General features: G+C 35.4%; 5 protein-coding genes across 7 annotated transcripts; 2 read left to right on the top strand and 3 right to left on the bottom strand.

The window, feature by feature from the left end:
- The first annotated feature begins 1144 nt into the window (after nucleotides 1–1144).
- LOC106152598 (protein SLC31A2-like) lies at nucleotides 1145–5324 on the top strand. Of its 2 annotated transcripts, XR_015331741.1 has the most exons (5): nucleotides 1145–1420; nucleotides 2188–2254; nucleotides 2935–3217; nucleotides 3546–4143; nucleotides 4919–5324. XR_015331741.1 is itself a non-coding variant. In XM_013526243.2 (4 exons), the coding sequence occupies exons 1-4, from the start codon at nucleotides 1394–1396 to the stop codon at nucleotides 3949–3951; spliced, it is 783 nt and encodes a 260-aa protein (XP_013381697.2). In that variant the 5' UTR covers nucleotides 1145–1393; the 3' UTR covers nucleotides 3952–4181. The 2 variants fall into 2 exon arrangements, 1 of the variants encoding a protein (XP_013381697.2); XM_013526243.2 differs by lacking the exon at nucleotides 4919–5324 and having other exon boundaries at nucleotides 3546–4181.
- LOC106152599 (high affinity copper uptake protein 1) lies at nucleotides 4139–7706 on the bottom strand. The gene is made up of 5 exons (XM_013526244.3): nucleotides 7477–7706; nucleotides 6681–6776; nucleotides 5315–5381; nucleotides 4943–5126; nucleotides 4139–4581 (listed from the first exon to the last, which is right to left on the bottom strand). Exons 2-5 carry the CDS (start codon nucleotides 6708–6710, stop codon nucleotides 4383–4385), a joined length of 480 nt encoding a protein of 159 aa, XP_013381698.2. The 5' UTR covers nucleotides 6711–6776; nucleotides 7477–7706; the 3' UTR covers nucleotides 4139–4382.
- Nucleotides 7707–8736: 1030 nt separating this feature from the next.
- On the bottom strand, nucleotides 8737–13297 carry LOC106152626 (NADH-ubiquinone oxidoreductase subunit 8). 2 transcript variants are annotated; one of them, XR_015334024.1, is made up of 7 exons: nucleotides 13157–13297; nucleotides 12116–12190; nucleotides 11174–11260; nucleotides 9781–9953; nucleotides 9453–9581; nucleotides 8948–9222; nucleotides 8737–8903 (listed from the first exon to the last, which is right to left on the bottom strand). XR_015334024.1 is itself a non-coding variant. In XM_087011744.1 (6 exons), exons 1-6 carry the CDS (start codon nucleotides 13209–13211, stop codon nucleotides 9091–9093), a joined length of 651 nt encoding a protein of 216 aa, XP_086867870.1. In that variant the 5' UTR covers nucleotides 13212–13297; the 3' UTR covers nucleotides 8905–9090. The 2 variants fall into 2 exon arrangements, 1 of the variants encoding a protein (XP_086867870.1); XM_087011744.1 differs by lacking the exon at nucleotides 8737–8903 and having other exon boundaries at nucleotides 8905–9222.
- On the top strand, nucleotides 13210–15634 carry LOC106152627 (dCTP pyrophosphatase 1). Its single transcript, XM_013526285.2, has 4 exons — nucleotides 13210–13400; nucleotides 13696–13806; nucleotides 14203–14237; nucleotides 14496–15634. Exons 1-4 carry the CDS (start codon nucleotides 13210–13212, stop codon nucleotides 14693–14695), a joined length of 537 nt encoding a protein of 178 aa, XP_013381739.2. The 3' UTR covers nucleotides 14696–15634.
- On the bottom strand, nucleotides 15488–18040 carry LOC106152625 (dynein regulatory complex subunit 10). The gene is made up of 4 exons (XM_013526283.3): nucleotides 17044–18040; nucleotides 16616–16849; nucleotides 16359–16430; nucleotides 15488–16186 (listed from the first exon to the last, which is right to left on the bottom strand). Exons 1-4 carry the CDS (start codon nucleotides 17836–17838, stop codon nucleotides 15914–15916), a joined length of 1374 nt encoding a protein of 457 aa, XP_013381737.1. The 5' UTR covers nucleotides 17839–18040; the 3' UTR covers nucleotides 15488–15913.
- Between the last annotated feature and the right edge of the window lie 55 nt (nucleotides 18041–18095).

Genomic DNA, 18095 nt, shown 5'->3' with positions numbered 1-18095 from the left:
CCAAAAATTATTAAAATCTGCTGACCCCCACCTTGCCGCCTTCTGACTGATCTGTTTGGCTTTCTCATGGACGCGCTCTTAACAAAATAAGGTTTGGTATATCCGTGAGATGGAGTCCGATTTCAAAGAAAGGCTTCTAAACCATTGGTTTTTCAACTCTCACAAACTCCATGGTAATTTTAAACCTTGCAAGCATTTTCTCTGGTGTAATTATGCACAACATTGCTTATCCTAGATCAACTGTCACATTACAACTAATACTACATAACGAGTTCGCGTAAACTGTTTCTATATTATCATCTCTACATCCATTTTGGCCTGGCTCAAAAGACCCTCTCATTACTTACAGGTACTTAGGATGTTTTTAGTGCTCTCCCCTTCTCACAAAAAATATATATAAGGTTAAATCAAAACCAATTTATTAAGTGTGCACTGTTATCCTTTTTGATATTGACGTTTTTTCGCAGTAAATTTGAAACTGCATCCGTTAGTTTGGACGTAATAAAAGTACATCTTTTCTAATTTTGTCTTTAAGTGACCTGGGGGCAACCTTTGTACATTACTTCCTAGTTGTGTGGGTCATTGCTAGTTGGGTGACCTGCCCGAAGCCGCAACAACGGGGCATACGAAACTTCCAGGGTTAAGAATAAACCCAGATATTAATATGATTTTTAAAATGCGCATGTGGAATGTTATTTCTAAACATTAACCCGAAATCCCCCGTGTCCGAAGGGCAGGGTAGCCACAACAACGCGGTATGTGTCACTTCCAGGGGTAAGAATAAACCCAGAAATTGTTGTCGTAAGGTTTCATTTCAGTGTATTTTTTGTCTATCCTTCCGTGGACTGTTCAATTATATCGTAACATACGTATATAGTATAACTCATCAATACAAAATCGTCGGCTGATACGTCTAGCGGATGAACGGTCCGAAAATCACTCTCAACGTTCATTCGAATGTCCAAAATTTAGTCCACGTGTTTGTTATTTTCCTCACTACGACGACTGGACTATTTTCAACAGTGGTTTGCCTGTTAATGGATGATGCAAAAGCAACATAACATAATTCGATTCTTTAAATCTTTGTTTAATTTTTTGCTTGAGCTACTTAGAATGGAATGCAGAAGCGTGCGCATTCTGGAAGAAATAACGCCCTTCGAAATTGGTCATCGGTGATTCATAGTCGCACATACACACACGGACAAATAGCAAATACACACACATACGTGCACGCGTACATGTTGATTCTTAGCGCCCGCATATATACCCGATAGTATGCCGTGTACTATAAACAGCTGTAGGTCAAGGTTAGAATTGCACAGCGACAGCTTCATACTGTCTGAGCCGTGGATTATGGACGCACCAAGTAGTTTGAATCGTGGTAACCCCGAGGATGGCCTCTACGGATAGTGAACATCCGGTAGGTTAGTGACCAAGTCAGTGTGTCAGGTGTGTTAATGGGCACGGTGACTGATGTGAGAGGAGAGGTAAAAGGTCACCATGGAAAATAACCGGTGAATCATAGGATTTGGCACGTACATGTACTCCAGGTCGAGAAACGGGCGCGGACCCACTGTATGTTAGCAGCACATATCCACTCAAGTTGGGACGACTTATCTTAGTATATACTGTATTCCTCGATTGTGATTACGATTGTAACAGAACGGAGACGTTCTAATCCTATCTGTAGTTCCACAAAAAAAAAAAAAAAAAAAAAAGGGATGATTTCACCCGTAGCCTCGTAGTCTGTTCAGATAGTGGTCACTTTGTTGAGCTGTGCCATCTAGACTGTAAAATTAATGCACCTTGTAGTGCCAGTTACATAATTCTCTTAAGATGATGAGAAAATAGATATTTTTATATTTTGGCAGATAGTCTAAGAGGCAATAAAGTACCGGAGGGATTTTAAAAGACGTTAAAAAGTTTAGTTCTACGTCAGGAATAACGTCATTCTTAAAGAAAAAACTGATACTAAACATAAATACTGTTTAATCATTGACCCTAATTGATAACACTGACTTCCGAACCCCCTCCCCCCTTTACCCAGGGATTGCTAACTGACATACTATTGATAAGTTATATGTAGACTTCTAGACGTTAAATGTAATGCATGCTTTATACTCTTTATTTACGGATGTGTAGCCTGCCGATGTACTTAATCAGCAAAAGTGTGATCTTATTTTTCAGAATTACTTCCACGGACTAGATCATACGCAGATATACTTTAAGGATTTGACAATTTCCACGTGGTGGGGTGAGATGTTTTCACAACATATAGCTTATATTCCCTAACAAAACACAAAAGCAGTCAAATCATCACTTACAAAATCTATCAAAATAATTAATGCATTACAATATTACTTAAAGTGATTAAACATACTCCGGGAATATCTTTTCAGAAAAAAAGAACATTTGTATTTAATTTTCGAGCAAGTGCTGCTAACAATATATATATATATCCAGAAATAAACGGGTATGGATAGTTTATTTAAGAAATATAATACATTGGGGCTTGTTGTTCAAGTCCTTATAAGTTATATATGAGGGTCATTTAAAATAATTGAAAGATCACATGATGGGGTTTCAGAAGATAGGGGTAATTTGAACAAGGAGTTCTAACTGTTTGAACGCCTTGGTTTGAATAACATGTAAGATGTTTATTGAAGGACTTTATGGACTGAAAACAAAGTCCCTCTTTTTGATTAATAATATCATTTTAAATTGGAAGGACGGTGATGGTGTTTACGTATTCGTGGTTGAAGGCGTCATCTACTTAAACTAATTATTTTTTCAATATCATGTTACTCTTCAGAAGATTAGCCGTTAGAATAAATACATATATTTTACAAACATAAGTTTCATTCAAGTGTCTATTGCGTTTTATTAAAAATTTATCAATAATTTTGTAGTAAGTTCTTTTTTTAATTATTGCAGGAACCTTAGTATCATGCATGCTACTATTTTTGCTGGCTATTTGTTATGAAGGCCTGAAAGTAGTTCAGGGCGTATATCTAGCGCAGACGACAAGATCTTTTGGTGAGGCCTCTGAAGAAAGATATTGTAGTCGTCAGCAAAGCGGAGAGACACAAGCACACCACGAAAACAAGAAGTCCCCGGCTTTAGTCTTTGCTGAAGTAGAAAAAGAGACACCGCCAGTGGGTGAGAGAAGTGCACCAAGCAAGAAGATCACATCATTTTTATATGCTTTCAGATACTGGTGAGTGGAAACGACTTTTCTTAAAACATGCACCTAAGTTAAAACACGTCCGTATCCTTCAAACTATAAATGCAAACTGTTGTGCCTTTTTTCTTTTTGGTGCGATTTCGAAAAGATCGTCATACAGAATGTACGTTATTAAAGGGGAGAATCTGCAATGATAAGTAACGCAATGCATTATATTTCACAGTGCCCCCCTTAAATGCACCTCCCAATGCGTAGTCTTTAACTTAGACCTTGTGTGTTGTAATATTCACTACATGAATACATTGTAACAAAGGCGATTGTTTTACATCATGGCAAACATTTTTGTTTTATATTCAATCAGGATCACAGCACGTAGATGCATATACATCTGCACGCACTTGCTCCGTTCCTGCATTCATTCATTACAACTGATTCTGGGCTATCTTTTGATGTTGGCCATTATGACCTACAACTACTGGTACCTTTTGGCTGTGTCATTGGGTGCAGGACTAGGGTACTGTCTCCTCTATAGAAAGATGGTCAAACTTGAAAATGTCGAAGAGCAAAGAACAGTGACAACATCAGAAGACGTTACCGATGATCAAACAGTAGAATGCAATCACCTACTGTACAAGGACCGCATAAATATTTTCTCATTGTCGGTTCCATTCTCTGTAGAAAACCAAGGACTTGGAAAACACGTTAACTTAGAGCATCAGAAAATACGACCAAACTCAAAGTTGTATTTGAGAGAAACCTCGGTTTAGAATACCAGCAATTAATGAAATGCCAAATGCTGCACAGCGTGAAAATAGAACCAAAATTGCCTACCTGAACACCTATGTACTCAGCAAGATACACAGTGACACTTAATCCGTAGCCATTGTCCTTTAACACACATTATGTGAACGCGTACTGCCCATTAAAAGTGCGTGATAAAAAAGGAAAAAAATGTACAGGTAAAAGAAAAAATATATACATTTATTTTCAGTAAGAAGTTTTCTATCTTTGAATTGTTTGCAATTTGGAATTTATCAGAAAGATGTCATCAAATTGACCTCCTTAAGTGATAAGATATCATTATGGGTTCACGATGGACCTTATTCATATCATATATTCGTATATATGATTTTACAGAACACGGAATGTGAGATTAATCCATTTATATTATATACGTTCAATGTAAGCCAACATTTGTCTAGTGGCAGTGTTCTCCCAGGTCGACAATAGTAGATCTTTTCCATCCAAATATGAAATATCCCACTCCTGCTCCGAGGGCAACGGCAAGGCACAAGTAAACTTGATAAGTCATGAAGATTAGCATGAGAAAGTAGCTGATAACAACCTGAACAATATGGAGGAGAGTTTGGAGAAGATGCATCGGATCACACATAGATCTGTAAGAAAAGTGTCACATACTGAATACTTGAGAAAGCGACCGCCATCTTGATAACATACATATGAGATATATACGATATATGCGAAAAAAGAATTGGTGACTATTTGCATTGTAATTGTGAAACATGTAGGCCTCCTATATGCAGTTGGAACTTTCCAGGGAATATTTTAGGCAAACATTACAACCTTCAAATTCTTTAAGATGAGATCAATCGTATTCTCTACGTATAGTGGCCTATTCCTCTGGATTTGGTAGAACTTGGAATCGATAAAATATTCAATGTTTTGATTTTATGAACTGAGTTAAAATACTATTTCTTCTATTTCGTTTTCTAGATTCATTCGTGTACATAACCCTACCGCATTATTCCCTTATCTTGCGACAGCCGTGTATCAGAGATTGTCAGTTTTGTGGTGGATGCTTCTATACTAGTGTTAACACGGCGGCCTTTTGATTGCTGTACGAGCAGTTGTTCTCTCAAGACTTTTAGCCCTTCATATAATGCAGCGAGGATGAAGATTGCGAACCAGGCACCGGCGAGTTCTAAAAAATGAAAAAGGGATAACGAAGAGTTAAATAAACGTCATTAAACGTCTAAACTTTAACAACATTTCTAACAACTGAATTGACGCAAAAATTAACATAGGCCTGGGTAGGCAAGAAATATGTAAGTCAGAAAACTTAGTATGACTTTTTTATGATCCAAGTTCTTATTCTTAAATAAAGTTTACCTGCACTTTTCATCACCATCCATCCTTTAAACAATATGGTATCACCAAAGTCCGTGTGAAAGTACATCTAAAAGAAATTTTAAAAAAGCTTGAAAAGAAACCATACATAAACTATTAACAAAGTGTATGGCAGTGTCTCATCCAAATAAAGCAGTGACTCCTGCTGGGTATTTATACAGCAACGTAGTCTGAGCTATTTATCACGTAAATAAAACACCACGTCTAATATTTAAGAAATAAACATCTACATTTGGATCAGGTCTTAGACAAGGACTGGAATAGTTCTAGTGCCATATGCGTTTGATCTATAGACATATAGACACACAATATGCCTACACACACGCTAACATAACAAAGATTTGTTTAATTTATATTTTTAATCGTTTAAAGTTTATTTCCACAGTTAGACCCATAACTTGCCACCTCCTTACAACAGAATTTACAACCAAAATTAGCGTGAATATCACTGTGAGAATGTGTATTAATTGAGTTTGAAGCGTGTAGTAGTTTTTATGCTCCTCTAATATTTTGAATATTCCTTTATTAGCACTTATACGGTGGCTGCCTGATAATATGAGACTAGATACAGGCCCGTAGCCAGGGGGGTTCGGGGGTTCGAAAGAACCGCCCTTTTTGCTGGGAAAAGGTCCACTTTGGATAAAATTTGATCTAGGTACATGAAGTTTTCATGGGAAAAGGTCCACTTTTTCAGAAAACGAACCCCCCATTTGAAATTGCTGGCTACGGACCTGAGATACATGTACTAAAACGGTTTTTAAGAATGAGAGAAAGTGAGGACTTTGTCGAACACTAATTTTTCTCAATCACTGCTGTCTGTCTTCCTAAAATCAGTTTGCCTACAAGTTTTAAAGAAATCTTAATTTGGAAAATAAAAATGAATAGATTGAGCTTCGTTACGATAAAGAAAGACAGAGGTCGAAGAAATCACCCCGCCGCCTTGTAAAAGTTCTTGTTCCGCCCCTGGTATCTTTATAACGTTTTTTTTTATAATATATTCTCTTTTTATTATGTATCTGAAATGTCTATAAAATTATTTTAATCTAACATATATGACACTCATTCATTTTAAGTAGCCATCTTCTCCAAGCAGCTGGTTAATCAATCGTGACCGGTCCAGGCGAAGGTGCAGTCATCCTGGGCCACCGGCAGACGATCTTTTGACGAAAATTCACATAACCATTCGTCTCATATAATAACGTAATATTTTTATTCGAATTCTGACCCTCTTTTAAAAGCCCCAGCGGACGTGTAAGCTTACCATGTTTTTCAATACAGATTTTTAAAAAAGATTCTGGCCATCAATTTTGAGACCCAAAAACTTGCAGATTCTTTTCTGATGTTTTACCTTCATCATCATATCACTGCCGTTATGCATCTTCGTCGTGTTGGCAGGCAAAGAATCTTCGTGATGACTGTTCCCCTATGAAAGTAGTGACCTTTCCTAAATATTAACCATAGAACAGAATATATATACAGATGCCATAAACGAATGGGGGTGCATTTTAAAAGTGAAATGGCAAATCTACATGTAATTCCCACCTTCCATTCCTCCCAGAAAAGAAAAAGGCTCACAAAAAGATTCACATAACGTTTCATATATTAAAATCCTCTCAAATCAGGTCATTTCTTTTCAAACAGCACGGAAGTGCTGTATTTGTTCTCCATCGTATTGATAACGTACATGTACGAACATATATAAAGACAAGGCACCAAGATAATATAATTCTGATAGTACAGAAGTACAGACTTCGGAGCGGGTTGAAATCAAGGCGACGTCAGCAGTTGCGATGTACACGTATTATCATAGTCAAATATCTTTGAGGGGGGGGTACACGCTTTTCCGGCATGACTGTCTGAAACCCCACTGAATGTCCGAGAGAGAGAGAGAGAGAGAGAGAGAGATGCTTGCCTTTATCCTTACCACAGAAATTGCATTAACTATCCTCTGATATCAGGTGCCTCTAAAATAGTATACAAACATAAAGTACGCTATACAATAATTTTGTAAAACTCTGCAAGCACATCCTGAGGTCAGAGAGTAGGAGTTAATGTATAATATAAAGCACACAATACGAATAGTTATTAACTACATGTGTGGTGTTGCTAGCGAGTTTAACACTAGTTCGCAAATTTACACTTGCCTTTAACTCCCCGTCAATTGTGTTGGATTTCGTACAGTTCGTCAAAAAAGAACTCTTCGCAATGTGGCCGGTGAAATATGCAAAATGTTCCCAACAATCTGATAACTATGACCTAAAACAACACGCTTTACTGTGCATATAAATAAAGGTCACTTCTAGTCTGATGACAGTTTCAGTGCACGTGACAACAATGCGTAGTTGAAAAGTTACATATTAACTAGCGACAACAGATAAGGCGACACTGCAATGCTATAAAATCGCCATATACTACAGTTTATAACAAGGCAATTCTAACGTCATTTAGGTGCGACTGTCCTTGGGCAAATGTAGCAGTGAAAGAGAGATGGTGACAGTGTCGTGCACATACATCAAGAACTTATGTAATAAATAGACATCAAATTATCTTTTAAGATAAAGCGCCTGATAATTAACAGTGGTCGTAGATTTAACCACAAATAATCTTTAAAAAACGTAACTTATCTTATAGATAAATGTTTATTTTTTATATTTTACCGATATGTGTAAAAGTAGACGTTGCACAAGACTAGTACCCATTCCCACTAAATGAAATTTTCACACGTATTTCCGTACAAGGAATCATTTTTTAAGAGATCTAGCACTTACTTGGTCTTACTCCTGTCACTTTGCAAGGCAAAAACGTCTATCATGTACAATTATCCTATTTTAAAAGAACATTGATTCCAGCACATCGTGAATTTCAGTCCATTTTAAACTCCCCTCAAACCAGTACAAACACGCCATCCCATGTTGGCACTGACGATTCACATCTGCTGCGTAGAGAAGCCCACAGTAATACTCTAAAACTTACCGATTCTAGTACGATATACAATGGCAAATGTTTTTTTTTTCTTTAAAGGGATAATAACTCTTCGTGTGAGATCTATATTTCACAATAAAAACATTGTAAACAACTCATAGAAATATGTTTTACCACAAAAACGGCAGTTATAACTATTACTCTGATATCTGAGCTTGTCATCAGACCACTTGACCTCCATATATGACTATACTTTGTAATAATCTCTTCAGAGATTATAACATAAAACCAAACTTTTTAGAAAAAAACTAGGGACTAAGTTTGAATGTAGAAATGGATTCGTTTACCATTGGTTAGTATGGGAAAATTGTTGTTTACTCTGTGAAAATTCATTTTTTTGCCAAAACAAAGTTATTATCCCTTTAAGCTTATACCATGTTCACTTTAAGTTCTGTTGCAAAACAAGAATAAAGAACGACAAGTTTCCTTAAATGAAAGATTGTGCAATGTTTTTATTTAAAAGAAAGTCTGCAACATAGCATTGGCCTAAAATTCCCAGAGGAACAACATAGTTGATACAAAAGTACCGAGTGCTGCTGAACAAAAATCCAGAAGTGTAGCCTACTTTGGCAGTTATAAATATATATATATATATATATATATATATATATATATATATATATATATATATATTGTTCAGTTAGGGAGTGCTGGTCATTTTTCTTATTGAAATACCTCACAGAGTTTAAGAAAAAAAAACACTGTACTGCAGCAACCATACAGTAAGTTTTTCACACAAATGTTTGCTAGTATAAGTATCTATTCAAGCCATTGGTTTATCTATACAGATGGTCTGATTGAAGGTTGGCTGCTATTTGTGCCTCCCATCTATCTCCATTGCTTAGAAGTTTTTCCTTGTTGTACAGCAATTCTTCGTGAGTTTCTGTTGAGTACTCAAAGTTAGGCCCCTATAAAGTAATATAAAATAAAACATTGAAAACAAAAGTGCAAAGACTTAAGTAAAAAAAGAAGTATTACTTATAATTTAGTCATTTCAAGATAAGAAACAAAAAGCAACAGCAGAATTAGTTATGAATCAAAACTATTTTGTATGTCATATGCATCTAAGAAATATAAACAAAACTTTTCGAAAGAAAACTGTAAGAATAACTATCAAATTGATTAACAAAATTCTGACCTCTACAATGGCATCAACTGGGCAGGCTTCTTGACAAAATCCACAATAGATACATTTTGTCATGTCTATGTCATAACGAGTAGTTCTCCTGCTTCCATCCTCTCTCTCCTCTGCTTCAATGGTTATAGCCTGCAACGTAAGTGTGCATTGCGAATAACTTCTTTCTACCATGTGTTGCTTCCATGAAATTTACAATAAAAAGAAGAAAACAAGGGCTGTTAAAGGCGATCTAATGTACAAACATGACCTTAAAGTAATTTAAGATACACCAAATTGAATGTGAAACACTGAAAAAAATCTAAATGGACAGCAGAATAATTTACTGTACCTGTGCTGGACAGATAGCTTCACATAGTTTACAAGCAATGCACCTCTCTTCACCTGAGGGGTACCTTCTTAGTGCATGTTCTCCTCGAAACCTGGGGCTGAGAGGACCCTTCTCAAATGGGTAATTAAGAGTAGCTGGCTCCCTAAAGAACCAGCTGACACCAATAAGAAGACCTAAATGGCAAAAAATCAGAAGAGCAACTTAAACGATTTTCTGTCACAATTTCAGTTTAAGGCAAGGGGTTAGTATATTAGTTTATTTTACATGTATTATCATTTTATGTTAATACAGGGTTCATGCAGCAATACTGAAAACAAATTCAAGGACTTTCAAATACTTCTGAGGCTCAAGTACTTTCAAAGATTTTTTAATACAAATGAGGTAGTGTGCTGTCTTTTATAAGTATACATATCATAAATAAAAGACAAGTCATATTTCATACAAATTTTTAAGGCAATAATGTTGAAACATGAAAATAACAAAATTAAATTTTGTCCAAAAATGGTATACTCCCTCCCTGCCAATTATGATCTGCAGTCAGGTTAAAATAACAGGATTTTAAAATAATTTTGGATGAGCTGCTTCGTGATCAAAATCAAATACAAAAAATGATAGAATACAAGCCCTTTTCAAGGATTATTGAAAATTCAAGAATTCCACAAGGCCCCATGCTGTATTAAAGGTGAAGGGCTGAATTCAAGCACTTTGCAAGGCTGTGTCACCCTGAGCTTCAGAGCTAACTTGACACTAACCTTTTCACTGTAGCCTATCTCCATGTGTCAAGTAACCTCTGACGAAAATAGTTTGACCTATTTTATATAAGCCAATCGAATCCATGTTTCAAAATTTTTCACCAAAGTTTGGTGAAAACGCTGATTGGTTGATCGTCAATCGGCAATCCTCGGCTGATTCCGCAAGCTCCATACTAACAACATAGTTATTGTCGAGTGCGGAGACATCCGAGTAGTTCCGAGTGGTTCCGAGTGCATAACCGTACACAAAGAAAGCGTGGAGTATATCGGAATTGAAACCAGAGCAGTATGATGCCCTGCATCATTATCTACTGAGGGATGATGTATTTTGCGTGCTGCCCACAGGTTACGGCAAGTCCCTGATATTCAGCCTTATCTTTGATTGGTCCGGATTTGAACAAAGCGCGCTTTGACTCGTTCGCGTTCATTGGCTAGATCGTTCAATGAGTCATTGAGTGCGGGCTTTAAATTTGATTGGCGGGCGGCGGGGGCACTCGAATCTGGTCAGAGGTTACTTGACACGATGGAGATAGGCTACAGTAAAAAGGTTAGTGTCAAGTTAGCTCTGAAGCTCAGGGTGGGCTGTGTGGACCCTGTAATAAATGTGAAAATGTGGGCATACTCAATTTTTGACCTCTTACCTCTCATGAGTTCTGTGAAAAACAATCTTCTTGCCACATTTGTTGTCTGGTCTTTCAAAGTTTCAAAATGTCTTCTTGTGACCACCTCTGTAAAATATAAATTCATCAATTAAAACATGGTCATTATAATCCATTCATATTTATGAAATGTGATTTTTAAATAATAAAAACTGCTGTTTATGAAAAAAATAATGAACTATTGGACAATATTTACTTATAACATGGACTTTCCCTGGATTGTGATTATGAATAACATTGAATGTTTACACAATTCCCAAGGTATTTCAGTGAAACTAAAATAATGCGAGCAGGGAGAGGGGGTGGGATTAATTAATTTCCACCTTCTTTTTATACATTTCAGTTGTAAAATAAAGTGCTAAAATACTTTTTCAAATAAAACCACATTTTGTTTTGTTTTGTTGATTTTTTTCCATTAATACTGAAAAAAATTCAATCAACTGATCAAAAACAACAAAACAACATTCCACTGTGTTTTTAAACATTTCAACATTCCAACATATCATTACTATATAAATGCATGGTTCAAGCTTTTTAGAAATTTTTATAACATTCACCAAAGAAAATAAACCATTGTCCAACATGAATGTCAGATTTAAAAAGGAGAGAGAGAGAATTTATCTTCCCACATTCACAAATGTGGTATACCTCTGATATACCCTCTAATGTAAACAAAGTATTCTGCCTTTAAAGGGAGCATTGTTTTCTACACTGAATCACCTTAACTATCAAGTTTCAGACAAAATAAAGTCAAAAATCTTCATGTACCCATAATTTGTATCAAGGGAGGCCAGAATTTGAACAACCAAGTTTGCTCAGTGTAAAAAAATAGGTCAACTATCTGTGCAGTCCAACTTATTCAAATAACATTCTTCTTGGGTCCAAATTTAAGAAATTAAGTAAAAAATAGGTTGAAATACTAACTGTATGCTGTCCTCTTCTGAGTGGCACATACTGCTGGCCTAACAATCTGGTCAAGAAGCTGCCTTGCAGCAATAGCTGAAATAGCAATATTTTGGATGTTTTCTTTTAGCTTTTAGAGATTAAGGTCTTTAATTTTACCAGATAATTTAACTTACAATTATTAAAATTTTGTGAAAAATAATAATCCAAGACTTATAAGCAAAATTGCAATTAGAGGCTTGCAGGTGCATATTGGGGACTTCTATTTCTGAAATACTGACTGCTAGCATCATGTTACATGTATTAACATCGAAATGCAAGTCCCTTTGCAAGTGCTTGTAAATGCCACAGATTATCAAGACACTGAGATAAAAAGGCAACTTATATAATATTCCAGTTAAAGGTCCCTATGTAATGTCCAAACCACTTAACTGGACCATCACGGTGCAGATGCCAAGCAGCTTTTCTTGTTAATGTAGACAGAGGAAAATGTTAATGTTGTTATTATTATTACTCGGAATTTTTGAAATTAATAAAATTTAAGGTCAATTTGTTTGCAGCCAATGTTTTGCAAAGAGTCATTATTTTTAAAACAGGGGCATAAAATTGCAACACTTAGTCACAAACAGCAATCATCGTTTATGAGTTCTGAAAATGTAATCGACATGTAGCTGTGGCAATATATACTTACAAGTTCACTAGAGGTAATAAGAAAAGCCTTTACAAAAGGCGACTCCCAAAAGAAATATGGCTATTGTCTGTGATCACTATAATGCATGTTGATATAGTGTTGTTGTTGTTCTGATATGCAATTAAGTTTTTTGTTCAATGTTGATGTTATTCAACTTATTGTTGCTCTTATTTTATCATGAAAAAATATTACTTAGTACAGTACGTGTATCAAATGCGTTTTGTAACACCGAGAGCATGCATATGTGAATTGCTGATACATTGATGATGCATGATTTTACGATTATCACTAAATAGAGAATAATATCACTATTAAATACACTAAACCGTCTGTGTTGCTTCCATGAAAACACATCATGAACATGAAATTACCTGACCGACCCACAGCATACAGTTTTACAGTAGCCATGTTGCTGCAATGCATCATGGGATTTATCTGCAAAACGAGACTGAACGGAAGTCAACACACTGGTCGCGGGAGATTTTTACGTGATACGATGAATTCGCCTGACGCTAAAAAACAGAAATTGCAGTGCGGAGACGGATCTGATGGTCAGATTAACGTTGCCGACACAGGAGAATTTAGTTTTAGTGACAAACCAACATTAGATGACATGTACGTACTGGCATAGAAGTAGAGAAAGCCACTTTCTCTACTTCTGTGGTACTGGGATGATATACATGATTTACTTCAATAAGTTAACACTTGTCGAAAAAGTACATGTACAGGCGGGACAAAGCTGCATTCAGCTCACAAATTAAAATTTTTAAGGCATGTACAGGTACTTAAACATGTTAACATAGCTTTATTTATTTGAATAAAATGTCTAGATTTTGAATCTTTATCAGTTTCCTTTAATACATGTTATTATCGCTAATTTCATTATTTATTATTATTATTTAAACTGAAGACGAAAGGTACAGCACGAGTTTTGTAAAGAAAGGAACTGGGACCAATTTCACACCCCAAGAAATATACTTTTGGCCATGGTAGGAGAAGTAGGGGAAGTGTCAGAGTTATTGTAAGTTTGTTTGTGTGTTTATTTGTTTAAATACATGTACTCAGCTCAAAAGTTAAGTCTGCATATGTATTAGAGCATGTCACAACAAAATAGATTTTTAAAAAATGTTATCGAGGGTACTATTTTTTAAGTAAACAAATGTGTAAATCTCTTTTGAAAAACACTTCTTGCTACATTTGTTTACACATATATATATTTGGTATCTGCCAGCTACATTAGCACACATAGTTCTGATATATATATATATATATATATATATATATATATATATATATATATATAAAGGTGCTAATACAGTTTAAATTACATTGCTTAGTGTATGTTTATATTTTGAGGGAAATATAGAAGTAATAGGTGACATTTTTTAAGGTGTTATTTCATTCATCCTTTTTGCAGTCAGTGGAGAGGTGAAGTAAAAGAAGGATTGCCAGGTGATTTTCATTATATCATGAATTTTTCCTTTAAAATGTTTCCCTTGCTTGAAATTTAGTTAATTTTATTTTGAAAGGAGGAAAGTGCAGGTTTTAAAAGTCAGATGAAAATATGAAACTACAAGGGTGCAGATGTGATGACATAACATATCTTGTTGAATGTAATATTTACCACTGTTATGTAACATATTCACATAATGAGCCATACAGGCATGCACAGTAAATACAATTTTATTTGACAGTTTTTTTGTATTTCAGATTGGTCAGAAAAAGACAAAAAACATCTAGCACAGGAGCTCAGTGATGTGTTGATTTACCTTGTTCGATTAAGTGAAAGGTGCCATATTGACTTGCCAGCTGCAGCATTGGAAAAAATAGAAATGAACAAAAAGAAGTACCCTGCACATGTAGTGTATGGATCCAGTAAAAAATACTCGGAATATGATCTCAAGGAATAACACAGTCCATAAGTGTAGATGCACTCTTTACATTTTAATTGACTTTTTGAACTAATTTGTAGCTTATGTTGTAATGTTTTAAATGTAGAATAGGAAAAAAACTTTTGTATGTTTTCAGTTATGCTTAGTGTTTTGAACAAATTTATGGTTTGGGTGAATAATTACAGATCACTCCTTGGATTTTAATTAGATTTTTTTCAATAACGTAATAAAAAATGAACGGAGGTCCTATCAAATTAAGATATAATTTTATAAAGTGTGATATCTCTGTACTAGTACATGTAACTAAAAAAGAGGGTAATGTTGAAAAGGAAAGTGTCTGGAGATTTCAACTTTGCTTGACCCATTTTCAAGGTCAAATGGGAGATAAAAAGTTTAAATGAAAAATTTTTATGTACACTCTGACCCGAAACCCTGTTTTGGTGACATCTTTTGAATGTCCACACTGACATGGATACGTGATTAAAAATTGCTGGTGATCACGTAGTTTAGTGTTATGTAATATTATTTTGTGCACCTTTTTATTTTGCACATTTTGCAGCTTTACTGCCTTGTTTTGACTACAATTTCCAAAGTTCATAGAACTTTGCAATTTAATTTAGGTAGATATATATATATGAGGTCTCCTAGTACTGCTCAAGTTTGGGGTCAGCTGATGCATTTCCAAGGTTTGTGTCAGTCATTACATGTATATGTCAAAATTATAATTCCATTTATTATCCATTTCAATGTGCCTACCCTAGCTGATGGTACATACCAGATGTATCACCTCTCTGACCCAAGAGTATTTGGTTTATTTATTTGATTTTATGATTTGTAGTTGTTTATTGTTGTTTCAACAGTAAGCATTTTATCATAATTTTAAATTATGTAAACCAACACCAGAGCATATATTTGGTCAAAATTACAATTTTTATTAATAAAAAAATTTAGACAGCATTCTTCATTTTATTAATTACATGTTATCTGTGTTTCCAATGTAATAATTTTTTTCTTTATATATAATACATAATTTACAGCACAGTTGCTTTGTTTAATACTTGTGTAAGTTGATGCCACTTTAATGAACGTCCATACATTCATCAAAGGTAAACACTCCTTATGTACATTGTATTGTAAATAATCAACCCTACATCTGTCAAAATTACAAACATTGGAATCAATAAGTCTTCAGGTATTTCCAGGAATAAAAAGACTAGGAGTACAATGGCAAAGTTATTATTTCTTTCCTTTCTTTCCCTTTCCTTTTCCCTTCTTCTTGGACTTGAGGGCTTTTCGTACTTTGTACGACCTCCAGAATGCTTGAATGGTTGTGGCCCCCTTGATCATCATTTGCATTTCACGTTCTGCTGCTTCTCGTTTTTCACGTGCAATTCTGCGCTCTTCCTGGATCTGTTTGTATTCTGTTTCTAGAGTTGTGAACCTCTCTTCCAGCTCGTGCAACTGCTTCTTTTCCTCTGTGTATCTGGTATCCATCTCTTCGAACTGGGACTAAAAAATTATTTAAGATATTAATCATCCTTTACTGCAAGTACTACATGATAAGATAAAGTTACTTTCAACAATAAATTTTGATTTGCCTTTTTACAAATGAAAATAATATTTTCAAAATTTTTCCTTAAAATCTGTGTAAAATTGTATGTTGCATCCTAATCTGCTATACCTGTCTGTCTCCCATGTCTGTATCATATCTTTGGATCCAGTTTTCCACTTCAGTTTCAAGTTTGAATTTTTTCTGTTGAGAAAATAATAAAGTTTTAAGCTTCAGATTCAAATACCTTTTCATTTTTCTTCAATTAAAAAAAATATTTAAACCAAAAATACGCTTTGTTACATTCTCTAAGCTTTACGTGAGATTTATTATTTTGTTTATTTTTTGATAATTTCAATTGATATTTATTCATTTGATGCCCTACTCACCCCTCTCAAATTCTGTTCACTTTCTTTGTGCTCTGATATGAGGTTCTGCAGCTGTGTCCGCAGTGTGCTGACCTCTTGCTGAAGCTTAGCCTGCTTTCCTTCACTGTTCTTCTGATCTGCAGATTCCTGTTTTTCTGCCTCAGATTTTGTTCTCTTTATGTGTTCATCAGAAAACTTTTCAATTTGATGCAGATCTGCTTGCAGTCTTCTTATGACATCATTCTTCTTTTTTACCTGAAAGAAAGTCAACGTTTTTGTAATAAATAATGTCATTTTTGTCAAGGTTTATATTTCAGATTGATTTCAAAGCCCAAATTTCATTTTTTTTTTTTTTTTTTGCATTTATTAGTCCATTTTATGTACAAAATAAAACCAAAACTAGACTTCAATTTAAACAGTACTATACATTAATCCCAATAAAATAATACCTCTGCATCTTTATCTTCCAGAGCAACATTCAATTCTCCTTCCAACTGCTCAATCAGCACTGCGTTCTGCCTTTCTTGGTGTGTCACTTGTGTAAGATACTGTTTCTTTTCCTGCTCTTCAACTGGAGTTGTGAGCAGTTTTTCCATGATAATGTCTCTTAATTCAGACAGAGCTTGCATCATTGTGGAAACATGTTGTGGTCTCTCAACCTTTAACTCTTGGATTGCACGGGCTGCCCCTGGATTTGTGGCAAGCGACCTAAGAATGTTCTTAACTGAATGCCGCAGCTGTTTTTCAACCAACTGCAAGTGTCTTGTAGAGGAATCAATTTTGTCATCAACACTGGTGACCGAGGCGTTGCTCCTCACACTGGCTGCACTACCTCGCCTCTGTGACCCTGCAGGGCTATCAGCCCTTTCTTTTCTGTCCAGTAGGTCACCGAGGCTGGCTCTTAGTTCATTATATGATTCCTGTGTTGCTTTGTGGGTTCGAAAAAGCTCTAATAGGTCGGATCCAAACATGACACTGAATCTATCTAAATCGTCGATTATGAAAGGTAAATATGAAACTAGTTCAATGCGCTTCCTTGTATCTTCTAGAACGGCCATAACACGTTGTGCTTCAACTGTTGTCAACTTCTTTCGTGCGGGTTCCAAAGCCCGCAATGGGTCGAGCTTGATTTTTCCTTTCTTAAACGGTTTTGGAGGAGATGTTGCTCTGCCAGGAGCCTGCAAGCGCATATGAATGGTCTCCTGGTTGCTCAACTGTTGGAGTTCTACAACAGAGGTTGCCATGATTTCTGTCTTCGTAGAAAGTCAGTTCTTTCTAGAGTATAATCCTTTGAATTCAATAGAACGTAGAAGACAATCTTAACAGTCTTCCTGATCTCCCCTTTAGTATTTTTGGGAAATTGACTTCAATATACGTGCGAGTCCTGTGTGACTTACTGTTTTGATGGTGTCTGTCAGTGTAACGGCTTACAATTCTGTTTGTATGGAAGTATTGCGCTGCCCCCTAGCAACAATTAGTTCTTAGAGTTAGTTAAATATTT

The sequence above is a fragment of the Lingula anatina genome, chromosome 1 (assembly GCF_051362555.1).
Source record: "Lingula anatina isolate TDL-2025a chromosome 1, LinAna3.0, whole genome shotgun sequence".
In the NCBI taxonomy this organism is placed as follows: Eukaryota; Metazoa; Brachiopoda; class Lingulata; order Lingulida; family Lingulidae; genus Lingula; species Lingula anatina.
Note: the sequence above shows the minus strand (reverse complement) of the source record. Positions and strands in the feature narration are given on the sequence as shown.